The sequence below is a fragment of the Rhinopithecus roxellana genome, chromosome 1 (assembly GCF_007565055.1).
Source record: "Rhinopithecus roxellana isolate Shanxi Qingling chromosome 1, ASM756505v1, whole genome shotgun sequence".
Lineage (NCBI taxonomy): Eukaryota > Metazoa > Chordata > Mammalia > Primates > Cercopithecidae > Rhinopithecus > Rhinopithecus roxellana.
This window is the reverse complement of record NC_044549.1, coordinates 92,281,974-92,294,566: the sequence shown is the minus strand read 5'-3', so window position 1 is coordinate 92,294,566 and position 12,593 is coordinate 92,281,974. Positions and strand designations below refer to the sequence as shown.

Here is a 12,593-nt window from a genome sequence, read left to right as displayed (position 1 = left end):
CACTCAGGAGGCTGAGGCAGGAGAATCACTTGAACTCAGGAGGCAGAGGTTGCAGTGAACCAAGATCTCGCCACTGTACTCCAGTCTGGGCGACAGAGCGAGACTCCATCTCCAAAGAAGAAAAAGAATGGAGGTTGAAGAGACCAGTGCTATTTTGAAGCCTCTGGAGTTAGGTTCTGTGTGAATCATTATTTTATGTCCCACTGAAAAAGAAGCAATCTTGGCTGTTAATATATGCCAATTATTTGTAAGATAAACTTCAGTCTTAGCAATATGAAAATGTAGGAAATAGTCTTAGAATCTTTGAGATATGGTAATAACAGGATTACACAATGGGGTTATATTTTCCACGGTTCCTCCCTGTGCTCCTCCCCTCTTTCCATTCTGACTTTGAAAGCAGAATTTTCTTGTGATATTTTATCAAAATCACATTATAGCACAGCATAAAGCGAGGTGATTGTGTTTTTTCATTTCTCTCTGTTAAACGTCTCTGCTGTTGAAATAAACATGCTGATTCTTGTGAAATCTTAGGCCAAAATCTTTGCTTATCTTCTTTGGGGAAATTTGAAGGAATATTTTTGATCCCTACATTAGAACTGCCACCTTGACAAAAAACTACAGAAGTTAATTTCGTATATATTAGGCATTTTTCTTCATTTTATTTAGGCATTTTTCTAATGTGTGCCTCGATAAAATTATCTTCATGTAAAAGGCCGAATACATTTAAAAAATAAAACTTCTTTAGTTGTCATTGGGAAGTTGAAAGAAGTAAAACCGACAGTTGTAGTGAAGCCAACTTGTAAAGCTTAAAATACGGGGTTACTCAACTCAGATCTTCCTTCTGTTTATTCTTGAAAAAGAAAGATAATCTTTTCTCCTTTTTCAATTGCCAGACCATTGTGAAATTTAGAATACACGTTAGGACCAGAGGAAAAGGCCTCTTGCGCTCCCAAGATAAGTTCCTTTTGGTGTATGTGCTTTTGCCTCCCACCCTTGTGGTCAGGGTCTGTACACATTTCACCATTTATTCTTGTGACAGTACTTTGGACAGCCTTCAGCATGTCACAGGCACTCGACATACTGATTAAAAGCTGAACTGCCACTTTATAGGATCTGATGCATCCAAGAGCCCAAGTCATCTCAAGTGCTTCACTGATTTGATTTTTTTTAGCTTAATAAATAACGTTTTAAAAATTATTTGACTTTAATATTGTAGGGAGATGTAACTATAATAACAAAAGATTTGTTTTTATTTCTGGGAAAATTCGTGAATGCCTGTTCTTAATTGTTTAATAGTTTAGTGTGAAAAGCCTGAGAGAAAAAAGAATCTAATGATATTGGAGCCTTATACTGCTTATAAATATATTCTTATTTTGGAGGAGGAAGAGGTAACATTTCTACTGAGACATAATTCACATACTATACAATTCACCCATTTAAAGTCTACAGTACACTGCAGTGGTTTTTAGTATATTTAGAGTTATGCAACTTTTATCACAATCAATTTTAGAAGGTTTTTGTCATTCCCCAGAGAAACCTGGCACCCATGAACTGTCACCTCACATCCCCCCTTCTCCCAGCCCCCAGCACCACTCACCTGCTTTCTGCCTGTGAGCCTCTCTCTTCTGACATTTCATAGAAATGGAATCAGACAGTATGTGGCCTTTTGTGTCTGCTTTCCTACACTCAGCATACTGTTTTCTAGGTTCATCTGTGCCGTGGCTGAATCAGTATCTTATTTCTTTGTATAGCTGCATAATAGTTCATCATGGATATTTCATTTTTTACATCTGTTAGTTGATGGACATTTTGATGGTTTCCACTATTTGGCTATTTTAATAATGCTGCTATGAACATCATGTATAAGCTTTTGTGTGGACATGTTTTCATTTCTCTTGGTTATGTACCCAGGACTAGAATTGCTAGGTTATATGGTAACTCTATGTTTCATCAGTTGAGGAGCTGTCAGATTGTTTTCCACCGTGGCCATGCTGTGTCTGGAGTTGGTTTCTTCCGGTGGGTTCTTGGTCTCGCTGACTTCAAGAATGAAGCCGCAGACCTTCGTGGTGAGTGTTACAGCTCTTAAAGATGGCACAGACCCAAAGAGTGAGCAGCAGCAAGATTTATTGTGAAGAGCGAAAGAACAAAGCTTCCACAGCATGGAAGGGGACCTGAATGGGTTGCTGCTGCTGGCTGGCCTGGCCAGCTTTTATTCCCTTATTTGTCCCTGCCCATGTCCTGCTGATTGGTCCATTTTACAGAGTTCTGATTGGTCCATTTTACAGAGCACTGATTGGTGCATTTTTACAGAGCACTGATTGGCGCATTTTACATACCTCTAGCTAGCCACAGAGCGCTGATTGGTGCATTTTACAATCCTCTTGTAAGACACAAAAGTTCTCCAAGTCCACACCCCACCACAAGTCCAGCTGGCTTCACCTCTCAATGCCACTTTACAATTCCACCAGCAGTGTAGACATGTTCCAACTTCTCCACATCCTTGCTAACACTTTTGTATTCTGTCTTTTGATCATAGCCATCCTAATGGGTGTTAGTGGTATCTCTGTGGTATTGATTCGCATTTCCTTGATGGCTGACGATGTTGGACATCTGATACGGTTTGTCAGTGTTCCCACCCAGTCTCATCTTGAGTTGTAGCTCCCCTAATTCCCACGTGTTGTGGGAGGGACCCAGTGGGCGACAGCTGAATCATGGGGGCGGTTTCCCCAATACTGTTCCGTGGTAGTCTTACAAGATCTGATGGTTTTATAAGGGAAAACCCCTTTCTCTCATTCTTATTCTCTCGTCTGCCACCATGTAAGACATGACTTTCAGCTTCCTCCATGATTGTGAGGCCTCCCCAGGCATGTGGAACTGTGAATGCATTAAGTCTCTTTTTCTTTATAAATTACCCAGTCTCGGGTATGTCTTTATCAGCAACGTGAGAACAGATTAATACAATATCTTTCCATGTGCTTATTGGCTATTTTCATATCTTGGGAAATGCCTATTTAAATCCTTTTCTGTTTTTGTTATCTTTTTAATTGTTGTAAGACTTCTTCATATATTTTAAAATAGATCTTTTAACACTCCTTATTCTGTAGCACCTTTATCTTTAACATATCCTAAAGCTCTGTAAACTGCCCGCCCTATCGCCTTGCCTCATTGATTCAGTAGGTCAGTATTCACTGATCATCTACTGTGTGGAAGGTGTGTGCTCTGCACTCTCAGGTTTGTTGGATGAATTAAATGCCACCTGCTTCCAGAAGCACAAAATAAAGTAGGGAGGGAAACACCAGAGTGATAAGTTTCTATAGATGTTCAGAGGAAGAGGAGATGACTTTCAGCTGGAGGAATCAAGGACAGCCTGATGGAAGGGCATTTTAAGTGGTTTTGCAGGATGCATGAACTTAAATGAGAAGATTTGGGGAAGAACAAGTTCTCTGTGGAATGTTGATGAGTCTAGTTGAACTTTTTGGGCTGAAATTTTTAGGGCTTATAAAGAGGAATACTAGGAATAGATTGGCGGTGGGGGGCAGGGGGCGGGGGCGGGGTTGGGGGGGTATTGAAAGCAGCTCTGCTGGGTTTCCATCTCAGAGACTGAGATGCATTAGATGACAGAAAAGCCTGTAGTTAAACTCCTGTGAAAGTTGTTCAATCTCACGGTTGCCAAATTTATTTGACCCCAGGGTCACCCTTGTTTTTTTCGATGAATAACATCTGAGGCACATACCTCGAGTTTTGCTGAGTTCACCATTACACAAGTAACAGTTTCTTAGTAAATGTTGGTTAGTTGGTTGGTCACTTGTTGATCATAGAATTGCATCAGTAATTCTAAGAGTTGGAAAGAACATGACACATTAGCTAGTCTAGCCCCTCGTTGTACGGAGGGAGGCCCAGAGAGGGGAAGCACATGCCCACATTCACCCCGTCCTAAATAAAGGAAGAGTCAAGATTGCAATGCACGTGTCTTTTCTCCTAGACCAAATGTTTGCTTCAGTTTTACTAAAATAATTTTAACCCACCACACATACAACTGTTACCACTCCTGTCTAAAATACAAGTGTTGGGTTAGGGCCATCTAGGGAGGGGCCCCAAAGATGCATAAAGGCACATAATTGAACGGACCTGTCTCTGACCTTCTGTGCAGATTCTTTTCCTTTGCTCTAAGCCTTGTATAAGGCTGTCCAGTCTTACGATGAGGCGTTGTCTGATTGCAGAGGCCATGGGTTCTTGCCTCCAGCTAACCTGTTAACTGGTGGATCCTGGGTAAGTCACACTATGTTTTGGGGCACAGGTTCGTCATCCATCAAATGAGGCAAACTGTGTTTCCCAGGGTCCTTCCAGCGCCGTCAAAGTGAGAAGCTGAAGTGCTACAGCACGCTTTTACCACTGTCTCCGGGGGACCTGGTGGAGGCTTCTGTCACAGTCCCTGGTGAAGGATACCTAGAGTGCCTTCATGGGGCCTGTAGCCCCAGCCCCAGTCCCACCCCCAAATCTTCAGTGTTTTCTGAGGATTCCTGTGGAATGTTTTTCTATGTTAGACATCAGTGATTTAGTCTTAAAGATAAGCAGTGCATCCGTTGGATGAACTTAAAAATGCAAACAAGCACGAGAATTTTTACTAGGTTGGAAACTGGGGAAGGGAGTGGGAATGTTGTTCTTAACCCAAGGGTTTTGCTTTCCATGTCACAGTGTATGCTGGTGGAATGAGTGATGGCTCCTTTTTTGGAGTGATTTCAGTTTGTTGCTGTAGTGGTTGTTTTCCATAGCAACCCCTGTTGCTACACAGCTGGCATCTAATGAAATGATGACCACAGCTCGGGGGGCCAAGCCCGAGGACTCCTCATCCTCTCGCATCCTGCCAGGGTTATTGAGAAACCCTGCGTGGAGAGGAGGGTCAGCTGGTACCATTTTGATGAGGGTTGATTTGCAGTTGCTGCATTCCTGGGGGTACCATCAGGGCTTCCCAGAAAGTTAGCTGGGTTTGGGCTTTTGAAGCTTTCCCATGGAACACCCTCTTCTCTCTTTGTGGAGGAGGAAGTATCAAGATAATTAGAAAGGATATTTTTCTAATTTATGAAAGTATAAAGATGAGCACTGCTTTTTGTTTTTTAAAATGAAGAGTTACTAAATAGGGAGTATAGGCCAACCAAGATCATATTGAATTTCTGAGTGTGGCAGGCCAGCGTGGGGCCTGTGTTTTAGGTATCTCATTTAAAATGGAAAGTTCCAGTTTGCTTTGGGGCCAGAATCCTTAAAAGAAATCCTGGCTGGAGGTGTATTATGGGTCACTGTATATTTGCTAGTTTATATCTTGCTGACTAAATTGGCCAAGTTTTTATTTTTCCTGGTAAATATTCAGAGGGTTTTTCCTCACTCCTTTCTCCAACAAAATCATATTTGTCATATGTGTATGAAGTAAATGCCTGTTGACACTGTCCACACATTTGTGATGATATGAAAATTAGTGGTGGCAAACAAAGATCCCTTTTCTTAGGTACCACAAGGCCTCAGATGAAGTTGACTTTATCCTCGTATTACTCTCAAATTGTGACCAAATGGAAACAAAATTGGTCAGGTCTGAGAGACCAAAATGTACAGTACAATAAAAGGGTTATTTGTGAAAAATTTAGGTGCTCCCCCCATGTGACTTAGAAAGTTTGAAGTTTTCTCTTAATCGTTCGTCTTTATAAAGTTTAGAAAGTACACAACCTTTATTACTATGAAAGGCTATGCTTATTTTAATTCACAATGAGGCACAAAGTGATTGCCTAGTACAAAACCTTTTAAAATAGTAATGAAAAACGCCAGGATGTCAAATCAAATGGAAATTTGGACCCTAGTTTGATTGCCTAACTTCGAAACATGTTTCAGAACTGCACCTACCTACATATTATGCTTGTGATAAGTTATGTGCTGAAGTTTTGTGCTGATAGTATTTTAATGTGCAATTTTTAGTGTACTATAAGAATTAAACATTTATCTCCCATTAAACGATGTATTTATATTTCTTTTAACTTTAGGGGCAAATGTGTGAACTATTAGCCCATAAACTTTCCTCGTTCTTTTAAAAGAAATTAAATACCAAGACTATAATAAAAAAACAGAACAAGCAGGAAAAGTGAGTTGGGCATAATGGTTTCATGAATGCAGTGAGGTCATTCTCCTGTCCATATCGGGTGGAATACCCACACATGAAAAGACCGTTGGTATTTTAAATTAACTTTTGAAATTGTTTACAGCAAATGCTTTGGTGTTTTAAATTAACTTTTGAAATTGTTTACAGCAAATGCTTTTTGCCTCCCCCCCTGCTATTTTATTGCAACTTTTTATTTTAAACTCTACCCTAAAGAGTGATTGTGCTAGAAAACCACGTTGATGTCAAATGTCTCATGGTTGGCAGCTAACCGCACTCAAACCATGTTCAGAGGATGGCAGGCGGCCCCGTCCCATTGCCAAAAACTTTCCACTGGGAGTAGTTTTGCAAGGGGCTGGCAGGGCGGGCGGGGAGCCTGGGGGACTGAGATGGGGGCCTTTCTCCTGCTCGGTGACTACATCATCTCTCTCTGCGTAGGTGAAGCTGCTCTCAGGGGAGAACCCAGAATGCAGACCCTGCCGGTGGCCTCTGCCCTCAGCAGTCACCGCACTGGCCCTCCCCCGATCAGCCCCAGCAAGAGGAAGTTCAGCATGGAGCCAGGTGATGAGGACCTAGACTGTGACAACGACCACGTCTCCAAGATGAGTCGCATCTTCAGCCCCCATCTGTGAGTTCCTCTGTTCTTATTTTGGCTGAACGGTGCTTCGTGCTGGGGCCCTATTTGTTTTGCAACTTTGTGCTAATTCTGATGTTATCATTTACATACTTTATTTGAAAAGGATATTATTTACAAAAATAGTGCTCATCTGCCAAGAAGAAGGTAGTGAACTGATTTTGATAACTTGTGGTGAGATGGGAAGTCTGACTTCCCTCCAGCCTACTTGTAGGACCTGTCGCGTGTTAAATGCCATAGAACTTTTGCGAGTAGTCATCTGCTAAGCTTCGCTTTTTTTGCCTGTACATATTGATTGTTTTTAGGGGAATCAACATTTAGTGAATGTCATTATGCACCAGACAAATAGAAGGAAAGCTCAGCACCTTTTTGACCGAGCAGACGTCGGTGATGTTCTTACTCAGGAGTCTAGGATTGTACACACCGAGTAGCGTTCGTCCCACCTTACGTGCCCCAGTACAAACTTGGGACCTTCCCATCAAGGGAAGCCAGCTTCCTATGCTCATGACAAGGTGCCACTCATCACATCCAGCCAGTCCTTGATGTGCCACTGACACTGTCTACCTTCTTGACATGAATTGCTTCAACCCTTTGGGCCTCAGTTTTGTCATTTGTGAAACACAGGTTGAAACTACAGGTCTCTGAATCTGTGCGACGTCACCGTGTTTCCATTGGAAAAGCCTCCCACTTCCGTGCATCCACTTCTCCCCTTTGCACTCTCCTCGCGGCACACACCCTCCTCGCAAAGGGAGAGGCTTCTCCCCAGTGTTCAGGACTTGGAGACACCCCACCAGCTGCCCAGAGAGTCTGCGGGGACAGTGGTGAGGGCAGTTGGTGTTCTCAGAGTTATCTTGCCAATCCTGGCAAGGTTGCACTGAATATCCGAGGGAGTAGCTTTGCGTGTACAGGTACAGAGGTCCTCCTCCTTCCCCCTTCCCAAGCGTTCACTCCAGCATGAGTCAGTGTTTCCTCATTATTCAAGATGCTCCAATTCCTGAGGGCGCTGCTGTTTCCCCACAGGAAGGTAGAGCAGGGAGGGCTCCTCCTTGGAGGCAGAGCTTCCGCAGAGAGGTGGCCCAGCTCCCGCCTCTGCTGCCTCAGCTCCAGCGTCCTTGCATTCCACTCGTTCCAGTCAGCTTGGACTGTTGTGTTCAGTCATAAGACACTGACAGAGGTATTTATCCTCAAATAAATCACTGCAGTGTTAGTCAGAGGCTGAGCCTGCAGTCTGGAGCCCTGGAATTTGCTACCATCAGGAATCCAGCAGGAAGGCCCTGGAAACAATGCACTCCGCAGGCAGGGCTCGCTTAACTCCTGGGTGCTCAACTGTTGCAGTTCATCCTTGTATTCCTACGAATTTCTTGTTCTTTCCCATCCGCTTTTCCCAAACCCAAATAACAGCATTTGGTCTTTTTTTTCTTTTTTTTTTCCTTTTCATAAGTAAGAAAGGGGAAGGCAGCCTGCGGATGAACATGCCTTAATTTAAATCCTGATTCTGCCACACAACAGCTGTGAGGCTTTGGACAAGTCACTTAATTTAGCTGGGCCTCGTATCCTTGACAGTGATGTCCTTGTCATTGGACAATGACAATAGTTAATGTATAGAGCTATTATGAGGACTAGAGTTAAAATATGGAAAGAGCTTGGCACAGTATAGCACTTAGTTGATGGGAGCTGTTATTTTTATTCCATTGTTCAGATATTGGTTATGATGATAGAGAATAAGAATATATACATATGTATATATGGTAGATTTAATGTTTGATAGTGTGTGCCTTTTAGTCAGAATGCCTGGATTCAAATCCCACTTTCTTTATCTTTCATCGCAGATAATATTAATTCCTTCCTCATAGGATTACTGTAAGGACTTAAGTATGGTGCCTGGCAGATAGTAAGTACTCAGCTTTAGTCATTGTTAATATTATTATTAGAATATTAAAATGTTCAGAAAATGATTTTGTGGCTAGGCGCAGTGGCTCACACACCTGTAATCCTAGCACTTTGGGAGGCCGAGGCGGGTGGATCACCTGAGGCCAGGAGTTCGAGACCAGCCTAGGCAACATGGCGAAACCCCATCTCTACTAAAAATACAAAAAACTAGCCAGGTGTGGTGGCACATGCCTGTCATTCCAGCTACTTTGAAGGCTGAGGCATGAGAATCGCTTGAACCTGGGAGGCGGAGGTTGCAGTGAGCCGACTGCGACTCTGTTTAAAAAAAAAAAAAAAGAAAGAAAGAAAAAATAATTTTGTAACTCTGTTGGTGGCTACAAATAAGACCTTGATGTATGGGTCTGTGATGACACTATAAGTAATTTTAAGTGTAAATAATAGAATCACCAAATTTTATGTGTAAGTCAAAATTGACATTATTATGCAAAGTTTTAGGAAAAGAGAAACAGGAGTGACTCCGTCTCTCAGACTCCCTTATACCAGCCAGGTGGCTCCCCCCTCATTTTTTTTTTTTATTGTGGTAAAAAATATGTATATTACAAAATGTATTAACCATTTTTAATTGTACCGTGTTAACGAGGAAAGGCAATCAGTGTGAGGTTAGGTCCTTCTGAGTGTTACTTGTTTACTGTGTGATAGTTATTAATTTTAGTAACATTACCATTGTTTGTACTGTTTTCTAAGGGCCTCATGACATTTCACAGGCAGATTGGAAAAATGCTGCCTGTCTTACTTCTTCGTGTTGTAGGGTATTTAGTGCTGCTGTATGATGAGATGTTTCCTGTTTGGGCTATAGCATCTCCCTCCTTTATATTTAATGCCTAAGAAGTTATCTGCAATAAATTACAGATTTATAATTATTTGAAAAGGAATAGCCTAGTGTATTTGTCTCTTTAAGGAGATTACAAAATGGTTTTTGTGCTTTATCTTCTTAGAGTTTGTTAATGACGTACAATGAAAATGTGATGTATTTTATCACTAAAGCAATCACAATAATTCTGGGGAAAGGAGTGTTCTTGGAAAAGAGTTTTGGCTGGGTGTGTTCGCTCATGCCTGTAATCCCAGCATTTTAGGAGGCTGAGGCAGGCAGATTGCTTGAGCCCAGGAGTTTGAGACCAGCCTGGGCAATATAGCAAGACCCCCATCTCTACAAAAAAATTTTAAAAATTAGCTTGGCCTGGTGGAGTGCTCCTATGCTCCCAGCTACTTGGGAGGCTGAGGTGGGAGGATAGCTTTAACCCAGGAGTTTAAGACTGCAGTGAGCTGTGATCACACCACTGCACTCCCTCCAGGTTACAAAAGGACGACCCTGCCTCTAAAAAAGAAAGGAAGGAAAGGAGGAAGAAAGAAAAATAGTTTCAGTAGCTAGCTACCAAGGCCTGAAAGGTGCATGGTTTGGCTGCATTTTATTATAACCATCATATAGAGACATTTTCTGGTAGAAAGATGGAGAGATCAGGTGGCTCTGAGCCAGAGTAAGAACCAACAGAGGCCGGGCGAGGTGGCTCGTGCCTGTAATCCTAGCACTGTGGGAGGCTGAGGTGGGTGGATCACATGAGGTCAGGAGTTTGAGACCAGCCTGACTAATATGGTGAAACCCTGTCTCTACTAAAAATACAAAAAAAATTAGCCAGGTGTGGTGATGTGCACCTGTAGCCCCCACTACTCAGGAGGTTGAGACAGGAGAATTGCTTGAATCCAGGTGGCAGAGATGGCAGTGAGCTGAGATCACACCATTGCACTCTAGCCTGGGCAACAGAGCGAGACGATGTCTTTAAAAAAAAGAAGCAACAGAGAGTAACACTGAGTTCTATCCAGTTTAAGGGAAGGGGAAAAAAGAGAGGTTTCCTTAGTGATTTCTTCAGAATTTTGAAAATTAGAATTCCTGGGATTTTATTCCAGCCTCTTAGGACCTGGCATATTTGAACTCCTTATTAATTTTTTTGTTGATATTATTACTGAACCACCAGGGATTTGGTCTAGGTCCTGCTGCTCACCACACAGAAAGCCAATGACTGGGAGGAGGAGTATTGCCAAGGAAGAAGGCTTTCATTGGGTGCTGCAGCCCAGGAGATGGGGCAAATCCATCTCCCCGATGGACTAAAGCTAGGGGTTTATATAGCAGGGAAGAAATGAAACAAGATTTAACAAACAGGAACTTGGGAGGAGCAAGGACACAATCATGATGAAGGAGCATCCCGCATCTCTTTGTCTGGATGTACTGACCTGGTGAGCTTCAGTTCTTTGACCTTTTTTTTTTTTTTTTGAGAAGCCTGAAGGTCTCTTCCTAAGGAACTCAGATGAAACAAATACAGGTTTTAAGCTTTAAGAGTAGAAAGGTCGATTTCTGTGTTATTAACCTATCTGTGGGACTGTTGGGTTGGTTCCAATATGGTGACCCCGAGAAATACATTCTTTCTGTTTATTTCTTAAGAACATGAGTGTCGGCCGGGCGCGGTGGCTCAAGCCTGTAATCCCAGCACTTTGGGAGGCCGAGACGGGCGGATCACGAGGTCAGGAGATCGAGACCATCCTGGCTAACACGGTGAAACCCCGTCTCTACTAAAAATACGAAAACTAGCCGGGCAAGGTGGCGGGCGCCTGTAGTCCCACCTACTCGGGAGGCTGAGGCAGGAGAATGGCATAAACCCGGGAGGCGGAGCTTGCAGTGAGCTGAGATCTGGCCACTGCGCTCTAGTCCGGGCGACAGAGCGAGACTCCGCCTCAAAAAAAAAAAAAAAAAAAAAAAGAACATGAGTGTCTCTTTGGAAGTTGAAAAGTACTCTGTGTTGGGAAAGAGTGGATTAAAGGATGGGAAGAGGTAGAGTGGGATTCGTCTTGTGGAAAAATCAATAAGTATTTTTTTTTAATGGCCCTTGATATTCAAGTGCAATCTGGTAAGAAAGAACTCTTTCCCTTTCACCTGCCTGCCTGCCTATTTATCTACTTATTATCCGTATGGACTCCGGGGTTCCTGTCTTACTCAATGAATTGTAGCTGCCCCAGAGTTGACAAACAAGAACTCCCTCCACTGGTCGTATGTCCTTGTCATAACCTCCATTATTTTGTGGTGGTTGTTGAGCACTTTCTTATTTTCTGGCCTGCAAGTTGTTCTAGACTCATCTTGTAGCCTACCTGCTCCAGCCATGGGATTAACTGTTTTTCCAGGGGACTCCAGATCCTTTTAGTGGGGAATAGGATTTAGAAGCCCAGATCCAGGTGCTAGGTGTTATCATTACTATGGATTATGTAGTTTTTCATGGTAACTTACTGTTACTATGATGACATTGCTTCTAGACTTGATTTGTCTAATAGTATGGCAGACACCAGCCACAGGTGTTGATTTAAAATTAAAATGAAAAGTCTAGTTCCTCAGTGACAGGAGTCACATTTCAAGCTCAGTAGCCACATGTGGCTGGTAGCTGCCATGTTGAACAGCACAGATAGAGAACATTTCTATCCTCACAAGAAGTTCTGTTGAATAGCATTGTTTCTACACCTTTTCCTGGGAAGAGCCAGGAGATAACGAGTTCCTGGCAGTGCTCCAGGGCTAACCCACTCTCCTGAGCTCCTCCTCGCCCTCCCCATTCCATACTGTATCTCCCTGGTTCACTAGTAAGAACAACATCCACACGTACTCGTGGTCCACTCCTGCAGTCCACGTCAAGTAGGTTCAGAATCACGGTGCCAGTACCACTTTGAAAAATAAACTAAAAAGAGTTCAGGATTTGTTTATGGTTTTTCTTTCTCCCATGCAGAGGGTATAATAGTCACAGGATGAATCTGAAGAGTTACTTTCCCTTTTCTCCTCAGTATTGTCATGTTATTTGAAATACATTGTTAGGTTCATTCATTTCTGTTTGCATTCAG

General features: G+C 42.7%; 1 protein-coding gene across 3 annotated transcripts in view; it reads left to right on the top strand.

Annotated features, from left to right (window-relative positions):
* VGLL4 (vestigial like family member 4) overlaps positions 1-12,593 on the top strand; it is a 162,725-nt gene that overhangs the window by 110,782 nt on the left and 39,350 nt on the right. For all 3 annotated transcript variants that reach the window (XM_010377284.2, XM_010377285.2, XM_010377282.2), the window contains one exon: positions 6,578-6,767. In XM_010377284.2, the coding sequence (XP_010375586.1) occupies positions 6,578-6,767 (190 nt within the window). The remainder of the gene's footprint in view (positions 1-6,577; positions 6,768-12,593) is intronic.